Source organism: Pseudorasbora parva, chromosome 1, assembly GCF_024679245.1.
Source record: "Pseudorasbora parva isolate DD20220531a chromosome 1, ASM2467924v1, whole genome shotgun sequence".
Taxonomy (NCBI): Eukaryota; Metazoa; Chordata; class Actinopteri; order Cypriniformes; family Gobionidae; genus Pseudorasbora; species Pseudorasbora parva.
The window spans coordinates 50,439,417-50,455,378 of NC_090172.1; the positions used below are offsets into that span (position 1 = coordinate 50,439,417).

The following is a 15,962-nucleotide window of genomic DNA, read 5'->3' on the forward strand; positions in this document are numbered from 1 at the left end:
TGAAGAAAGATGTATTACTCCTCTATGATGAGCAGATCCCACATAAAAGACTGGATAGATAAACAGCTAAAGCAGTGGTGTCCAAACTTGGTCTGTAGAGTTCAACTCCAAAAGCAAATAAACACACCTGAACCCGCTTATGCTAGAAACTTCCAGGTAGGTGTGTTGAGGCGAGCTGGAGCTAGAAACTTCCCAGGCAGGTGTGTTGTAGAAAGTTGGAGTTAGAAACGTCCAGGCAGGTGTGTTGAAGTAAGCTGGAGCTAAAAACTTCCAGGCAGGTGTGTTGAGGCAAGCTGGAGCTAAAAACTTCCAGCAGGTGTGTTGAGGCAAGCTGGAGCTAGAAACTTCCAGGCAGGTGTGCTGTGGAAAGTTGGAGCTATAAATTTCCAACAGGTGCGTTGTGGAAAGTTGGAGCTAGAAACTTCCAGCAGTGTGTTGTGGAAAGATAGAGCTAGAAACTTCCAAGCAGGTGTGTTGAGGAAAGTTGGAGCTAGAACTTCCAGGCAGGTGTGTAGAGGAAAGTTGGAGCTAGAAACTTCCAAGCAGGTGCGTTGTGGAAAGTTGGAGCTAGAAACGTCCAGCAGGTGTGTTGTGGAAAGTTGGAGCTAGAAACTTCCAGCAGGTGTGTTGTGGAAAGATGGAGCTAGAAACTTCCAAGCAGGTGCGTTGTGGAAAGTTGGAGCTAGAAACTTCCAAAAAGGTGTGTTGTGGAAAGATGGAGCTAGAAACTTCCAAGCAGGTGCGTTGTGGAAAGTTGGAGCTAGAAACTTCCAAAAAGGTGTGTTGTGGAAAGATGGAGCTAGAAACTTCCAAGCAGGTGCGTTGTGGAAAGTTGGAGCTAGAAACTTCCAGGCAGGTGTGTTGAGGAAAGTTGGAGCTAGAACCTTCCAGCCAGGTGTGATGAGGCAAGTTGAAGCTAACCTCTGCAGTTTGGACACCCTTGAAACAAATCATTTCAGGAACATTGATGCAAATGAAATCAAGGATGGATCAGGCACAGAAGACAACCTGTCACTTACATGAGATTAACCAAAAGCCATCCACAGCCATTCAATCAATTCCAGATGTCCTTCCATCTTTTCTTGTTTGAGAAGGTGCTTCATATGTCACATTGCAACTTCCATTTCACGCTGAATTTAAAAATAAAAAACCCCATCATAGACCTGAACAATGCGACGCCAGGTGCAATGCAAGGGTTTTTGCTAGTTTCAGCCCGACGCAGTTATCAATTTCACATCCAGCTCCACAGTGTTTAAATAGCAAATGCGCCCATCTGTTCGGGCCCGAGCGGGCTGGTCTGAAAACGAGGTGTGTTCAGTTGCATGGTTGGCGTTGCTATTTTGAGGAAACTGAAGTATTTTTGTGTTACTTAGCATACACTCTGCTTATTACACACACACAGGGATATGTAGCAGCACACACACATTTTTAAACATTAAAAATAAAAGGATTCCTCTCTGGAGAAGCATTTCCGAAGAAGTCTTATTGCTCAGAAATTCCGTCATTCCAATAGCGAACCCGCCATGGTGCAAGCGCAACTTTTAAAGGGAATGGGAGATGACACTCTGATTGGTTTATTGCACGTTACTGCCAAAACACACCTATGACTCATTAAGAGATTAGGTACAATGCACAAATGCGCTGAGCGCTGAAAAGTTTTTCTGGGAATGATATACTAGCAAAAGTAGATTCGGATACATCCTAAGTGCACTTGTGCAATGCGCTCAGATCATTAAAATAGGGCCCATCCTGAAAAGTGAAGCCAAAACGATTTGATTTCCCCCCGTGGCTGGCTGCAGTATAATCCATAAACCATACACTCTTCATGTAATCGAATGGGACACGAGCCAAATGTAATTACTCTTCAAATAATTTTCCGAAAGCATTTTTGGTAGTTCTTATTATGCTTACATATGTCCAAATGTTTGTTTTACTAACAAGTTTGGTTTTAGTTAGTTATTTGATGCTATAAAAAATGAGGCGTAACATCATGATTGACAGCTGAGCTTGCAGTTAAGTCTGCAGAAGTGGGAGAAGTGGCAGGAACTTGATCCCACGGTTCCACCTCAGGATCAATATTGTGTAGACTTAGTCTCTAAATAATGTAATCAACAATGACTGGGGAGTGGAGACACGCCGTTCATCTTTTTTACAGTCTATGGCTGTAACCAAACAGCTCGATCAAAAATGTGGAATGAAAATTAAGAGTTGCAGTGGAGAGATTTTAAGTGAATAACACAAAGCTATCGAATGACTTCAGAAGATTCACAGTATAGCGTACTAAGTAATATAGACCACTTTTATGGTTACCAACATGACCACAATTAATTGTTGTATTGAAATTAACTGTATGAAAAACCTTTATCAAAAAAAAAAAATAACCTTTGTATTTTTACAGTAAAAATAATAACCGCATACAGGTTTGAACGTTTATTCTTTTTAAATCGGTTTAACTCTTTCCCCACCCACATTTTTTTATGTTGCTACACTGTAAAAAAAACTAAAATGGAAAATGTACTGGTAATTTTCTGCCAGTACATTATCCAGTAATTTTACGGAAATTTTTGTTAACCCTTAAAACACAAACTAATGCAATGTGTAATTCAAAATAGTGTTAAAACACCTGTAAAAAAAAAAAACAATACGTAAAATTCCTTCATATTTATACAGTATATCGTGCCCTATTTTTACAGACTTCTTTTACAGTGTAGGCACCACCAGCGTTTTTGCAAAATTTATGAAAAATTACATTAGTAAGTAACAGGAAGAGCTGTACGCAGGATTTTATAAATATAGGTTCGAAAACTGATCTTAACTATTATAACTGATATAACTATTATGGCTTGTGTTGTTAAAATGAGCTTATTGTTTTCACTGTAATTAGCAAAGTACATACAGTATATCTATAATAATGCTAATCTCATCCTGGGCACAGAATGCAGGAAAAGGAAAGATTTAGCCTTTTGATACACTCTTAAAAAGGATCCAAAAAGTTGTTTTTGCAACGACACAGAAAAAAAAATTTTGGTTCCCAATTTTTTATTTTTTATTAATATATATTGGAACGGAAAGGTTCTTCATGGAACCAAGGTCAAGGTAAAAGTAAACCATCAATGCCAATAAAGAACCATTATTTTTTAAGAGAGTAGCCAGAGTTTGGTAAATCTTATGCTGATAAATATACTCTCTTCTAGACTTTTCTGAAAAGACTCTGCAAACATTATATGATTTGAGAATATGGATTGTGTCCAAAGATTTAATTTCAGCAACAGGGTCAATGTTGTTAGGAATCCATTGAATTTAAATCAACAGCGGTGAAATCATGGTCCGACTGGTCCATTTCATTACTCGTCTTCATAGAGGACTTCATCAATAAGAATATCATGTTCACCCACTGGGACTTCAGCACACAGCTGCTCTTTGAAAGCCAAGGCAATGGTGTATGGCTTTCCCTTTGGGTGGGTCCTACAGCGCTCTAGATACGTGTCATAAAAACCCTTTCCTCTGCCAAGCCGATTCCCGTTCTTATCAAATCCCAGACCAGGCATGAGGATAAGATCTAGTCCTCCTGTAGCAAAATTAGAAAGGAAAGACAGTAATTAAATAAGATTATGTGGATTATGCAGATTTGTTTTTGGAGCTCAAATTACACCATTACAGCACAATACAGTGATTTTTAAGTTCTTAAGAACCAAAAATGTGCAGGGAAGCCAAACATTCACAGAGTAGAAAATTAGGCAGTGTGGACTGTAATTTAAGAGCTGTAAACACAAAACATCTGTGTGCTTACAGACAGGTGTTTGAAAGATACATGTGTTTTATAAATTAACTTATTTTCATCCACATTCTTTTCTGTTTGTTTACAAACATACACTCACACTCTAAAGGATTATAAGGAACAACCATTCAATTTCTCATTAATGCAGTCATTTAATCAACCAATCACATGGCAGTTGCTTCAATGCATTTAAGGATGCGGTCCTGGTCAAGACAATCTCCTGAACTCCAAACTGAATGTCAGAATGGGAAAGAAAGGTGATTTAAGCTATTTTGAGCGTGGCATGGTTGTTGGTGCCAGACGGTATTTCTCAAGCTCAGTTACTGGGCAGTTTTCATGCACAACCATTTCTAGGGTTTACAAAGAATGGTGTGAAAAGGGAAAAACATCCAGTATGTGGCAGTCCTGTGGGCGAAAATGCCTTGTTGATGCTAGAGGTCAGAGGAGAATGGGCCAACTGATTCAAGCTGATTTTTGCAACTTCAATTGCAACTTTGACTGAAATAACCACTCGTTACAACTGTGGTATGCAGCAAAGCATTTGTGAAGCCACAACCCACACAACCTTGAGGCGGATGGGCTACAACAGCAGAAGACCCCAACGGGTACCACTCATCTCCACTACAAATAGGAAAAACAGGCTACAATTTGCACAAGCTCACCAAAATTGGATACTTGTTTTACAAAAATGTTGCCTGGTCTGAGTTTCGATTTCTGTTGAGACATTCAGATGGTAGAGTCAGAATTTGGTGTAAACAGAATGAGAGCATGGGTCCATCATACCTTGTTACCACCGTGCAGGCTGGTGTCGGTGGTGTAATGGTGTGGGGGATGTTTTCTTGGCACACTTTAGAAACCTTAGTGCCAATTGGGCATCGTTTAAATCCCACGGCCTACCTGAACATTGTTTCTGACCATGTCCATCCCTTTATGACCACCATGTACCCATCCTCTGATGACTACTTCCAGCAGGATAATGCACCATGTCACAAAGCTCGAATCATTTCAAAATGATTTCTTGAACATGACAATGAGTTCACTGTACTAAAATGGCCCCACAGTCACCAGATCTTAAACCAATAGAGCATCCTTTGGGATGTGGTGGAACGGGAGCCTAAGGCTCTGGATGTGCATCCCACAAATCTCCATCAACTGCAAGATGCTATCCTATCAATATGGGCCAACATTTCTAAAGAATGCTTTCAGCACCTTGTTGAATCAATGCCACGTAGAATTAAGGCAGTTCTGAAGGCGAACGGGGGCCAAACACAGTATTAGTATGGTGTTCCTAATAATCCTTTAGCTGAATGTATTCTGGTTATTTATAATGGAAAAGATGCATCATGCATGTTTCCTAATTGACATATATAATAACCAATGCATGCCTATTTTTATTTTTTTTATAATTTGGACCCAAACAATACATTGTTGGCTATTGCCAAAAATATACATGTGTGACTTGTGACTTTTGTGGTTTTGTGTTCCATGGTCACATTTAAACTCATGCAGCCAACAAACACTATAGATTCAAAATCATTCTTTGGGCCTAATTCATGAAACAAGCCAAACAAACTTGGATTTAAGCACTGATCATGTAGCCAAAAACACTATACAATTTAACTTCCACAATTTGGGCCACAAGAAACATGAGAAACAAATTTATAGATAAACTGTTTGTAAACCAATTTGTTGCTAATTAAATACAAGTGGAACCAATTTCTTGCATATAATTCAAACATCCATTAGCTGTCAGTAAACTGTCAGTGTCTCAGAACTGCATTCACCAATTTACTTACAAATGGATGTATGCTGGTGTAGAGAAGCAAACAAACACTTTAATTCACACAACCAACATCTTTAAACATGAGCACAATGAATTCTTGCATTAACTGTTAGTGAACCAGTGTTGCATAGAGGTCCTGACATACTTCATGCGAAATCAAAGAATTAACTAATGTGATGTAATTTCCAAACAAAATCAATTGCAAAATAACTTGCAAGTGCAATACAAATAGATTTGTGTTCTGCTGTGTTCTCTACATTTCCAATGAGCACAATGGGCCATGTTCATGAATAATCAATGATTTTCTGCATTTTTATGTAAATTGTATTTGTTTTAATGCAATGATTTATGCACAAAAGGACTTGCGTTCTGTTTACATTCATGAATAAGGCTCACTGGAAATAAAGGACTTACAAATTTGCCAATTTTCAAGATAAAACAAATGATAGTGGCCAGACAGTCTGATTTATTGGTTTACATAAAATATGTTACAGAGTCTAAATTTCAAACACCAGCAAAACCATTAAATATTGATATCAATGGTGCAAACATCTCACGATTCCAGCCTGTTCCTGCACCTCGTTCCATATTTCACTCTCGGCTCTGTTCTAATAAGCCTGTCTCCAAAATTCATTAATAATGCATCCAAGCTAAATTATTACATATACATTTTTCAACTTGATATGATTGTGTTGGCAAATTGTAAACAGTTTATAAAATAAAAACATTGTTATTAATGAGCCTGAACCAATTAGATCATCTCCAATATAAACAAGAAAAGGTATTTAATGTACAAGCCTATACTTTTATCAATACTGCAAAACATCTTTCTCAGCCCTGCAGGCTTCATCTCAGAGCAATACCTCCAAATCAATCCCAGTTTTGTCCCAAAATTGCTCAAGGCTTCAATTTGAAAGTGCATCAGTCCTTTGCAGGATTTCAAAAAATTCTTCTGTCTTCTTCTCTCTTCATCTGATCTATTTATCGGCTGATCCCAGTTCACGGTCTTCTGGTGTAAAAGGTGAAGTAGAAAGGATTGAAGAAACAGGAGTTTGCCAAGGAGATTCCGCAGCTTTTTGCTTTCTTTTTTTCATTAGATGAAAAGCACCCTTTATCATTGCTTTCATTTTTTTCCAATGACAAATGTATAGTCATAATATGCTGCTAAAATGAGAAAAGAGACAAATTTAGATTTTCTGCTGTTAATTTAGATGTAAATTCTTTGTAATATTTATGTCTTTTGAAATGTATACATTTATTAATTATTTTATTTAAATGCATTTTATATCAATTGTATATATACAGTGTGTCCAGAAAGTATTCACATACTTATTTGCATATTTGCATACATATTTGCAGTATTGAAATTGCTAATTTATTAAAAAATAAAAGACAGAAAAATGTCAACCTTTTCTCAATACTTTGTTGAAGCACCTTTGGCACCAATTACAGCCTCAATTATTTTTGACTAATGGCTACAAGCTTGCATAGCATTTGCTACAAGCTTGGCAAACCTATTTTTGGGCAGTTTCTCCCATTCTTCTTTGCAGGACCTTTCATGCTCCAACAGGTTGGAGCGTCTATGCACAGCCATTTTCAGATCTCTCCAGAGATTTTCAGTCGGGTTCAAGCCTGGGCTCTGGCTGGGCCTCTCGAGGACATTCCCAGAGTTGTCCCTTAGCCACTCCTTTGTTATCTTGGCTGCGTGCTTAGACTCGTTGTCCTGCCACCACCATGCTTCACTGAAGAGATGGTTTTGGCCAGGTGATGAGTGGTCAGGGGCGTAGCACCAAATTTTGGGCCCTGGGTACAAACCATCTTGCTGGGCCCCCGTACCATGTATGTGTATGTATAGAAAACGGACTTCCCTGCCTTGGGCCCTGATTACTCAGTACCCTTTATCCCCCCAGTCCCACGCCCCTGTGAGTGGTGCCTGGTTTTCTCCAGACATGACACTTGCTATTCAGGCCAAAGAGTTCAATCTTTGTTTTATCAGACCAGAGAATTTTGATTCTCGTGGTCTGAGAGTCCTTCAGGTGCCTTTTGGCAAACTCCAGATGGGCTGTCATGTGCCTTTTACTGAGGAGTGGCTTCCGTCTGGCCACTCTACCACACAGGCCTGATTGGTGGAGTGCTGCAGAGATGGTTGTTCTTCTGGAAGGTTCTTCTCTCTCCACAGAGAAACACTGAAGCTCTCTCAGAGTGACCATCAGGTTTTTGGTCACCTCCCTGACTAAGGACCTTCTTCCCAAATCGCTCAGTTTGGCCAGGCGGCCAGCTCTAGGAAGAGCCCTGGTGGTTCCAAACTTCTTCCATTTATGGATGATTGAGGCCAATGTGCTCATTGGGACCTTGGATGCTGCAGAAATATTTCTGTACCCTTCCCCAGATCTGTGCCTCAATAGAGTCCTGTCTCTGAGCTCTACAGACAATTCCTTGGCATATATGGCTGGGTTTGTATTCTGACATGCACAGTTAACTGTGAGACCTTATATAGACAGGTGTGTGCCTTTCCAAATCCGGTCCAATAAACTGAATTTACCACAGGTGGACCCCTATCAAGTTGTAGAAACATCTCAAGGATGATCAGTAGAAACAGGATGCACCTGAGCTCAATTTTAATTGTCATGGCCAAAGGCTGTGAATACTTACCTGTATGTAAATGCGATTTGTATTTTACTTTTATGCATTTGCAATGCTGATTTTAAACAAACTTCTTTCCCGTTGTCATGATGGGGAATTGTTTGTAGAACTTTGAGGAAAATAATGAATTTAATCATTTTTGGAATAAGGCTGTAACATAAAATGTGGAAAAAGTGAAGTGCTGTCAATACTTTCTGGATGCACTGACAAAAATGTTATATAATTGGAAAAATTCAGATCTTGGTTTTTGAAAGAAATTTCTTATGCTCACCAAGGTAGCATTTATTTTATAAAAAATACATTAAAATGAATAATGCATTTTTTAATGATTATTTGAACAATAGTTCAATGAACAGCATTTATTTTTAAATTGTAATATTTACTAAATTAATTCTAAACTACCAAAATTAAAGGATATAATGACCAGCTTTGAAATATTGATAGCAGTTTTATATCATTAGATATTGATCTGAACAAACCCTTAACCCCAATTCGGTAGTAATGGTGTTATCAGGCACAAGCTCACTTCTAATAACAATTACACACACGGATACACTAATTTTTCCATTCACTAAAATGGCTACATTTTTAAGAGACCCATTTCAGGCCAATTCAGGTTTTACTACTGCAAACGGAAATGTGACAGTCATTTTAACCAGACGACACAGCTCATTAAGTCCCAATGTTTGTTGGAATCTCATAAAAACTTGCTGATTTACAAGCAGCACCATTTGACCTTAAGGGAAGACAGTGAGGAATGGAGTGTTATTGCGGGATTAAATGCTATCGGAGCACCTCAATCAGACACACCAACAGATAGGCAATGAAGTGCACTTCGGTGGATTCAAACCATTCAGTCTTGTTAGCACTTAGTGTCACAGTGATGTACTACCAATACAAGCATGCAAAGATTGGTCAGTTTGCACACACAGATTCAATGCTTGTCCCTCCTTCAAACACACACACCTGACATTTTCATCTAGTCTCACCTCTCATTTCTTTTTCTTGGCAACATGTAAAGGTAATGTCAATTTAATCATAATATCAACCTCAGGGTTTCCTTTCTCCATTTCAAAATTCCAAACTTTTCCTGACTCAAATTTCAAACCATAACATGGTTCATACAGCACTTTTTTCAGCTTTATATTTGGTATAAACTCTGATAAGGTATAACATTATAAAATTGTGTTAGTCCCCATTTTGCTGACAAATCAGCCCTAACCCGTCGAGGGTCTGAAGGTGTGTTGTTGTATCTGGCACCAAGATGTTAGCAGCAGATGCTTTAAGTAAATTGAGTACATTTAAGTAAATTTAAGTAAACTTTAAGATCCTTTCTGTAAATTGTGATCCATGGTCTCCATGGATCGGACTTGTTTGTTCAGCACATCCCACAGATGCTCGATTGAATTGAGATCTGGGGAATTTGGAGGCCAAGTCAAGACCTCAAACTCATTGTTGTGCTCCTCAAACCATTCCTGAACCATTTCACGGGCCAGCCTTCGCTCCTGTGCATCATTGAGCCTTGGCCACCCTCGACCCTATCCCTGGGTCATCACTGTTCCTTCCTTGGACCACTTTTGATAGATACTGACCACTGCAGAACAGGAGATGCTCTGATCCAGATCTAGCCATCACAATTCGGCTCTTGTCAAACTCACTCTAATCCTTATGCTTGCCCATTTTTCCTACTTCTAACACATCAACTTTGAGGACAAAATGTGAAACACACGAAGCTATGGTGGCCAACAAAGGACAATAATGTTGCCAACAGAGATAATAGAGAGTATATTATATGTTTACTATACTGCATTTATGTTAGATCCTCATAAATACTACAAACTACACCTTTAAGAAAGCAAATAAGGTTGTTTTTTATTTCATGTTGACTTTAAAAGGCAAGTACACTCAAGCTCAAGGTTACAGTTTCACTCTGCGGGAACAAAATGCACAAAAACACCCACGTTCCTCCCCAACTGGGATAGTTCAGTGCGATTACACCCCTCCTCATGTGCGTTTCACATACCAACCCCCATTTCTATTGCTTTCTCCTAAATGGCTGCATTTTTTTTATCCCCTCCTCTCTCTCTTTAATGCTCATATACACAAACACCCCATCAAATGTGTGTGTAAAACACAGACTTTAATCTCAGAGTTATTACTTGCTCAACAGGGGCGAGAGGCTTTGGTCTGCCTCTGCCGTCCTGTAACACCTGCTCAGTTCTGCCTAGTTTATATTCTCCACCACATGGACACAGTGAGACAGGGTTATTTCTTCCCTATTTGCTCTATAAAACAAGCCGCTTTGCTAAAATGTAAGATTTACTTCAGCTATAATAAGCCTGATGATAAATTACAGAGATAAAGTAAACTGTAAAGTTGTGTAGGTGGTAAATTAGGACGATTAGAATAAAAGCATGTCTTTGATAATCAGAATCACAGTCCTCAGTCACAGACTCCATAAATAATAGGTGTGTGCAGGAAACAGCTTGATTTATGAATCATGATTCACTTACAGAAAATAAATGTGGGGGAATATATTAAATATGATGGTCAGTTCATGACTTAGGCAGTATAACAAACCACATGAGTCTGAAAATAAACAATTGGTCAATTACTACATTACACATTAATGAAGAAATAAAATCACTCATAAAAACCCCTGCTAATGCTTAAATTTCAAAATGTATTTTCTAAATACACATTTCTGGTCTTATTGTGCATGATTATTGAAAAGAAATCTGTAACCACAGGAATCCCTTCTGGTAATACCCACTTTTCAACATTCAATCAATTTCTGAATCATTTACTGCATTAATGGAATTATGCAAAAAATATGGAAGTGAAATGTGTTTCTAAGTGCATTTCATGTTTGATATGAGTCTAAATCACACATTGAGAGATAATATATTGGGATCTAGACATGTGCAGCAATATGATATCACAATAATGAACAAGCACAATATTGTTATTGTGGGCACTTCAAAATACAGTGAATAATTATTTATGATGATATCTTTAGAATTAATTTTAAGAATAATTTACCCACCAGCCATTTAAAATGTATCCTGTAATAACACATTATTAAAATCAAGTTGTAGCTATTATTTAATGGACTTAACATGAGCTAACAATGATAATCATGTATTTTTTAACTGAAGTTAACAAAGAATAATAACTTTTGTAACAAATCTAGTTGTTATTGTTCATGGTTAATGTTAGTTAATGTTCTTTATAATAATTTTGCACTTTATTCTGTTTGAAACAAATTACTTTACTTTACTAAATGTTTGTGTAGCTTATTGCTTTATTGTATTCATGTGTTCTGAGTTCTTTTTGTTGTAAGAAAAAGTTATTATAACAACTATTTTTGCAACTTACAGCATCATGATAATACCGTAAACTGTGATAAAAGCTTTAGCAATTACTGCAACCTGAAAATGTTATACTGCCACATGCCTATTGGGATTACAGTAAAACTATGTGTCACTTTAGTTGTTTTTAAAACAAACTGATAAGGAATAAAAAAAAAAAACAGGAACTTTAAAAGAATTTGATTGAAGAAACTTGGAGCAACAACTACTAGTCAGAATATACAATTCTTAAACACTGCAATGCAATATCCCACTTTTATAATATTACAGTATCAAATTAAAATAAATAACCTAATGTTTAGATGTAAAATCTTGTGTTCTATGCAATACAAAACATCAGAACCTGATTATACTGTAAGTGGAGCCAAATTAACATGTGGGGTGAGAGCACCATCTAATGGTACAATAGATTTCCTTTTCCACACTTCATACCTGTATAAGACTATAATATTATAATAATCATTGCTATTATATTATACAATTATCAATTATAATAGCTCAGCAAATATGTGCTGTATTTTGAATTTATTAATAAATAAAGAAATAAGTTCAACAAGGGGAGGAGTTTGCACACACAATATAAAATAGAATTCTTATAAAAAATACTTCACAAATGCAAAGACAGAACATTTACGTATGATGTGTGCAAGCTCCTCTCCTTGTTGAACTTTAATGTTTTTTGAGCTTAGGCAAAGTTATATTTCCCCTCATGTGTTTCAGACTATAAGTCATGCTATAAATCAGCTAATATAAGATGAATTAGGTTGAGAAATTACCAACACACACACAAAATCTGGGCTAAATTTGTAACATTTGGCATTCGTCTTAAACATGCAATTTATTTGACATGTAATTACAAAAAGGTTTTGTAGGAGGGCAGTATGGAAACTTGTTTCAGCCACAGAATAAAAAAAGTGTTTTATTTTTGCAATTGCAAGTTTATATCTCAGAATTCAGGCTTAATAACTGACAAGTCTTTGTTTATAGCTTGCAAATCTGAATTTATTTCTTGCCATTCTTAGTTTATAGCTCACAATTCTGACTTTTTTTTCATCAGAATTTTGAGATATAAACGTGCAATTAAAGAAAGGTAACTGCGAGTTATCTTTTAATTTTGACCCGCAATTGTGAGTTTTTCCCCCGGTTTCACAGACAAGGCTTAAGCTAGTCCCAGACTACAATGCATGTTTGAGTTGATTTAACCGAAAGAAACTTGCACTGACATATCTTAAAATATGTCAATGCCATTGTTTTGTCTTTAGATGCACATCAGTAATGTTGTTTTCTAGGGCACATTTATAAAAGTTACTTAAATGTCTTAACTGAACTAAGGCCTAATCCTATCTTAGTCTAAGTTCTTTCTGTTAAACCAAGCAACTGCAAGTTTATATCCTGCTACTTTACTTTTCACAATTGGAAGTTTATAACTCACAAATTACTTTTTTTCTCAGATTTGTTCAGGTAATTCTGTGGCAGAAACAAGCTTATAGGGTAGGTCCATTGTCTACATTTTCTGGTCTAACCCACCTGTATCTAGGGCTTCCTCTCTGGTGTCCTCGTCTGCTGGCTGCCGGATGTTCCACGATGTGAGAGGCAGTGTCTTCATGTCCTCCATGTCCTGAAGTCTTAACATGTCCATATGACTGCTCTTGGTGAAGTATCTGGGAATGAAGCACACTTTGCCCCTCTTGAAGATGTCCAGGAGGATGTCCCCTGTGCGCACCTCATCATGCATGTTTAGGAAGACAGCAACCCGCTGACTGGACAGGTATTTGGGATGCCTAAACAACTAGACATGAGATTGGATAATAATAATTAAATAAAAACCATATTTACAATTGTTTATAGTTTATTTTGTAACATACTTAACATATCTTACTGCAATATAGGATTGTTGTACATTGCTCTATCTAGGCTATCACATCTATAGCCCTATTCGGACGATAATTGTTTCTCATGTGGACGTCCGTAGCTACCACCATATGAACATTACTTTGATAACCATCTCGGACCGATAATAATTATAAAAAGCATTTTCTGTGAAGCTGCTTTGAAATAATATGATTACGCTATACACATAAACTTGAATTTAATTGATCAGTTATTTACTTTTTTACCAAGATTGTATTCAATGAAATAATTTTGTATTTATTTATTTAAATCTCATCTTTAATTTCTCTCTAAACATTTCCACTAACATCCTCAGCTCTTCCTTGTTGCCCCCTGGAGGTCAGTCCCCGGCTCAAAGTTTGCACTAAACCGTCCATGTAGGTGCATAAAAGGTTAAAGCCATGGAACTGTCAAAAAAGAAGAATAGGCAGGAGACCAGGATGCCAAGACACTGTCATGTGCAGAAATGTGGCTTATCTTATATCCAAAATCTCAAAAAGAAATTTGTTGTGGTAGCAAAAACGTTGTCAAAAAAAGGAAAGAAAATGAGACATAACATATTCAACATTATAAGTAATAAAATGTTAATGTGGTATATTTGCTTTGCTCCAATAAACACTGCTTATGTGATTAATAAATTATCTCTGTACCCCAGAGACAACAACAAAATTACATTTGAATGTGGATATTAGGTTAAGTTACTAACGCATCTGTAGAAATCCTAATATCCTACGTGCAAAGTGCAATCGAACTACTGTCGCGTAAGCTAGTGCCACTCAGCTGACATTTCGATGACATTTACCTTTTGTGAAACAACTCGAGACTGTCTGAGTTTCTCCAGATCACTCACTGCAGCCACTCGACACTTGATTTCTCTTCTTAAAGCTTGTTTTGCTCCACGCAAAGCTGCCATAATGAATCTGCACCGCTCAAATACACTTAGACTGCAAACAGACACATTACATTACAGATATTTGTGATCATTGCAGCAGCTCAATTAATTATTAACTCGTGAGAAAACGATAACATCAGTGGTGCAGTCTGCACATGTGCGTGGGATCTATTAACGTAGGATAGATTAGTCGTCCTGAGTTTGGCGGGGCTAGTGTAAAAATTGATTAGTCATCCTGAGTGGGCAGAGTCAGTTTACAGCTCATGGCTTTCGAGGAAAAGGAAAAGTAAACAATAAACATTCAAGGAAAAGGAAAAAAGGGCACAATTCAACCCTCATTCAACCTCAAATTAAAAGTCTTTTGTAACATTCCCCCTTATGTTGCTACAAAATTTTACAAACAATGTTGCTAGGATTTTTTTGCCGGATTGTAAAGGATTGACAGTCTGAGTTGCCCTTCACTTATTGTGTCTTTTTGGCATACAATGAAAGTGAATGATCACAGACCATTTGTCTAACTTTTCCTTTCCTGTTTAGATAAAAATAAAAAAAATAAAAAATGTAAATATTAAATGCATGGGAGTCCAGGACAAGATGGTCATACTAAAGTTCCACAAAATATACATAATAATAATAATAATAATAATAATAATAATAATAATAATAATAATAATAATAATAATAATAATAATAATAGAATAAAAAGTCTATGTTTTTGGAACAACATGAGGGTGACAGTGAGGTAGGCCTACATGATGAGAGAATTTAATAATTTTTGTTTTTTTACTTTTTCATATCAATATTCAGATTAATGGTACCATTCATAATATGCTATTTTAAGGGTTATGTTTATTTAGTTATTTCAAGTTTCATCTGTTTTTATATATATATATTCATCTGTTTATATATATATATATATATATATATATATATATATATATATATATATATATATATATATATATATATATATATATATATATATATATATATATATATATATATATATATATATGATAGACATGATACACAAAGATAGACATGAAGTGGCTCTTTTATTTAATTCAAATAAATAATATGGAAGAACATAAACTATTCTTAATAACTGACAAAAGTATTACAAATGTGAGAATGATACATAAAAAAACATGCATTTTAAAGTTAGATTTTAAATTTTGTTGTATATTCCACTATTGTATTATATATAATTGTTCTACAGTCTACAAAATAAGAGTAATCCCTTACTTTACTTTTTCAACGGAAATAATTAAATTTCAGTAATTAATTACTTACCCTGCGTCTCAATCAGCTCCCTAGTTCACTAGTCAGGGCACTGATCAGGACATAAGTCAACGGGCTGACTCCCTGATCAGTGCCCTGACAACTAAACTAGGGAGCTGATTGAGACGCACCCATAGTAACTAGATACACCCAACACTGGTAATAATTAGCCTATGCAAAATGTTTTAATTTATTTATTTTTTACAAACGAACACTCCAAAGAGATACATAGTGCCTCTATTCCTTTTAAAAACATGTCAAACATGTGAAACGATGATATGTCACATGGCACAGTATAATACTGAAAACTATAACGTCCCTTCG

General features: G+C 36.5%; 1 protein-coding gene and 1 long non-coding RNA gene across 4 annotated transcripts; both read right to left on the reverse strand.

Annotated features, from left to right (window-relative positions):
• Positions 1-1,883: 1,883 nt before the first annotated feature.
• mthfs (5,10-methenyltetrahydrofolate synthetase (5-formyltetrahydrofolate cyclo-ligase)) lies at positions 1,884-15,720 on the reverse strand. 3 transcript variants are annotated; one of them, XM_067444887.1, is made up of 4 exons: positions 15,651-15,717; positions 14,268-14,409; positions 13,103-13,364; positions 1,884-3,568 (listed from the first exon to the last, which is right to left on the reverse strand). In XM_067444887.1, the coding sequence occupies exons 2-4, from the start codon at positions 14,376-14,378 to the stop codon at positions 3,345-3,347; spliced, it is 597 nt and encodes a 198-aa protein (XP_067300988.1). In that variant the 5' UTR covers positions 14,379-14,409; positions 15,651-15,717; the 3' UTR covers positions 1,884-3,344. The 3 variants fall into 3 exon arrangements, with proteins under 3 accessions (XP_067300988.1, XP_067300996.1, XP_067300984.1); XM_067444895.1 differs by lacking the exon at positions 14,268-14,409 and having other exon boundaries at positions 15,651-15,720; XM_067444883.1 differs by lacking the exon at positions 15,651-15,717 and having other exon boundaries at positions 14,268-14,524.
• On the reverse strand, positions 5,872-7,331 carry LOC137075953 (uncharacterized). The gene is made up of 2 exons (XR_010905128.1): positions 6,970-7,331; positions 5,872-6,725 (listed from the first exon to the last, which is right to left on the reverse strand). It is a non-coding gene; the product is annotated as an uncharacterized lncRNA (long non-coding RNA).
• Positions 15,721-15,962: the final 242 nt, after the last annotated feature.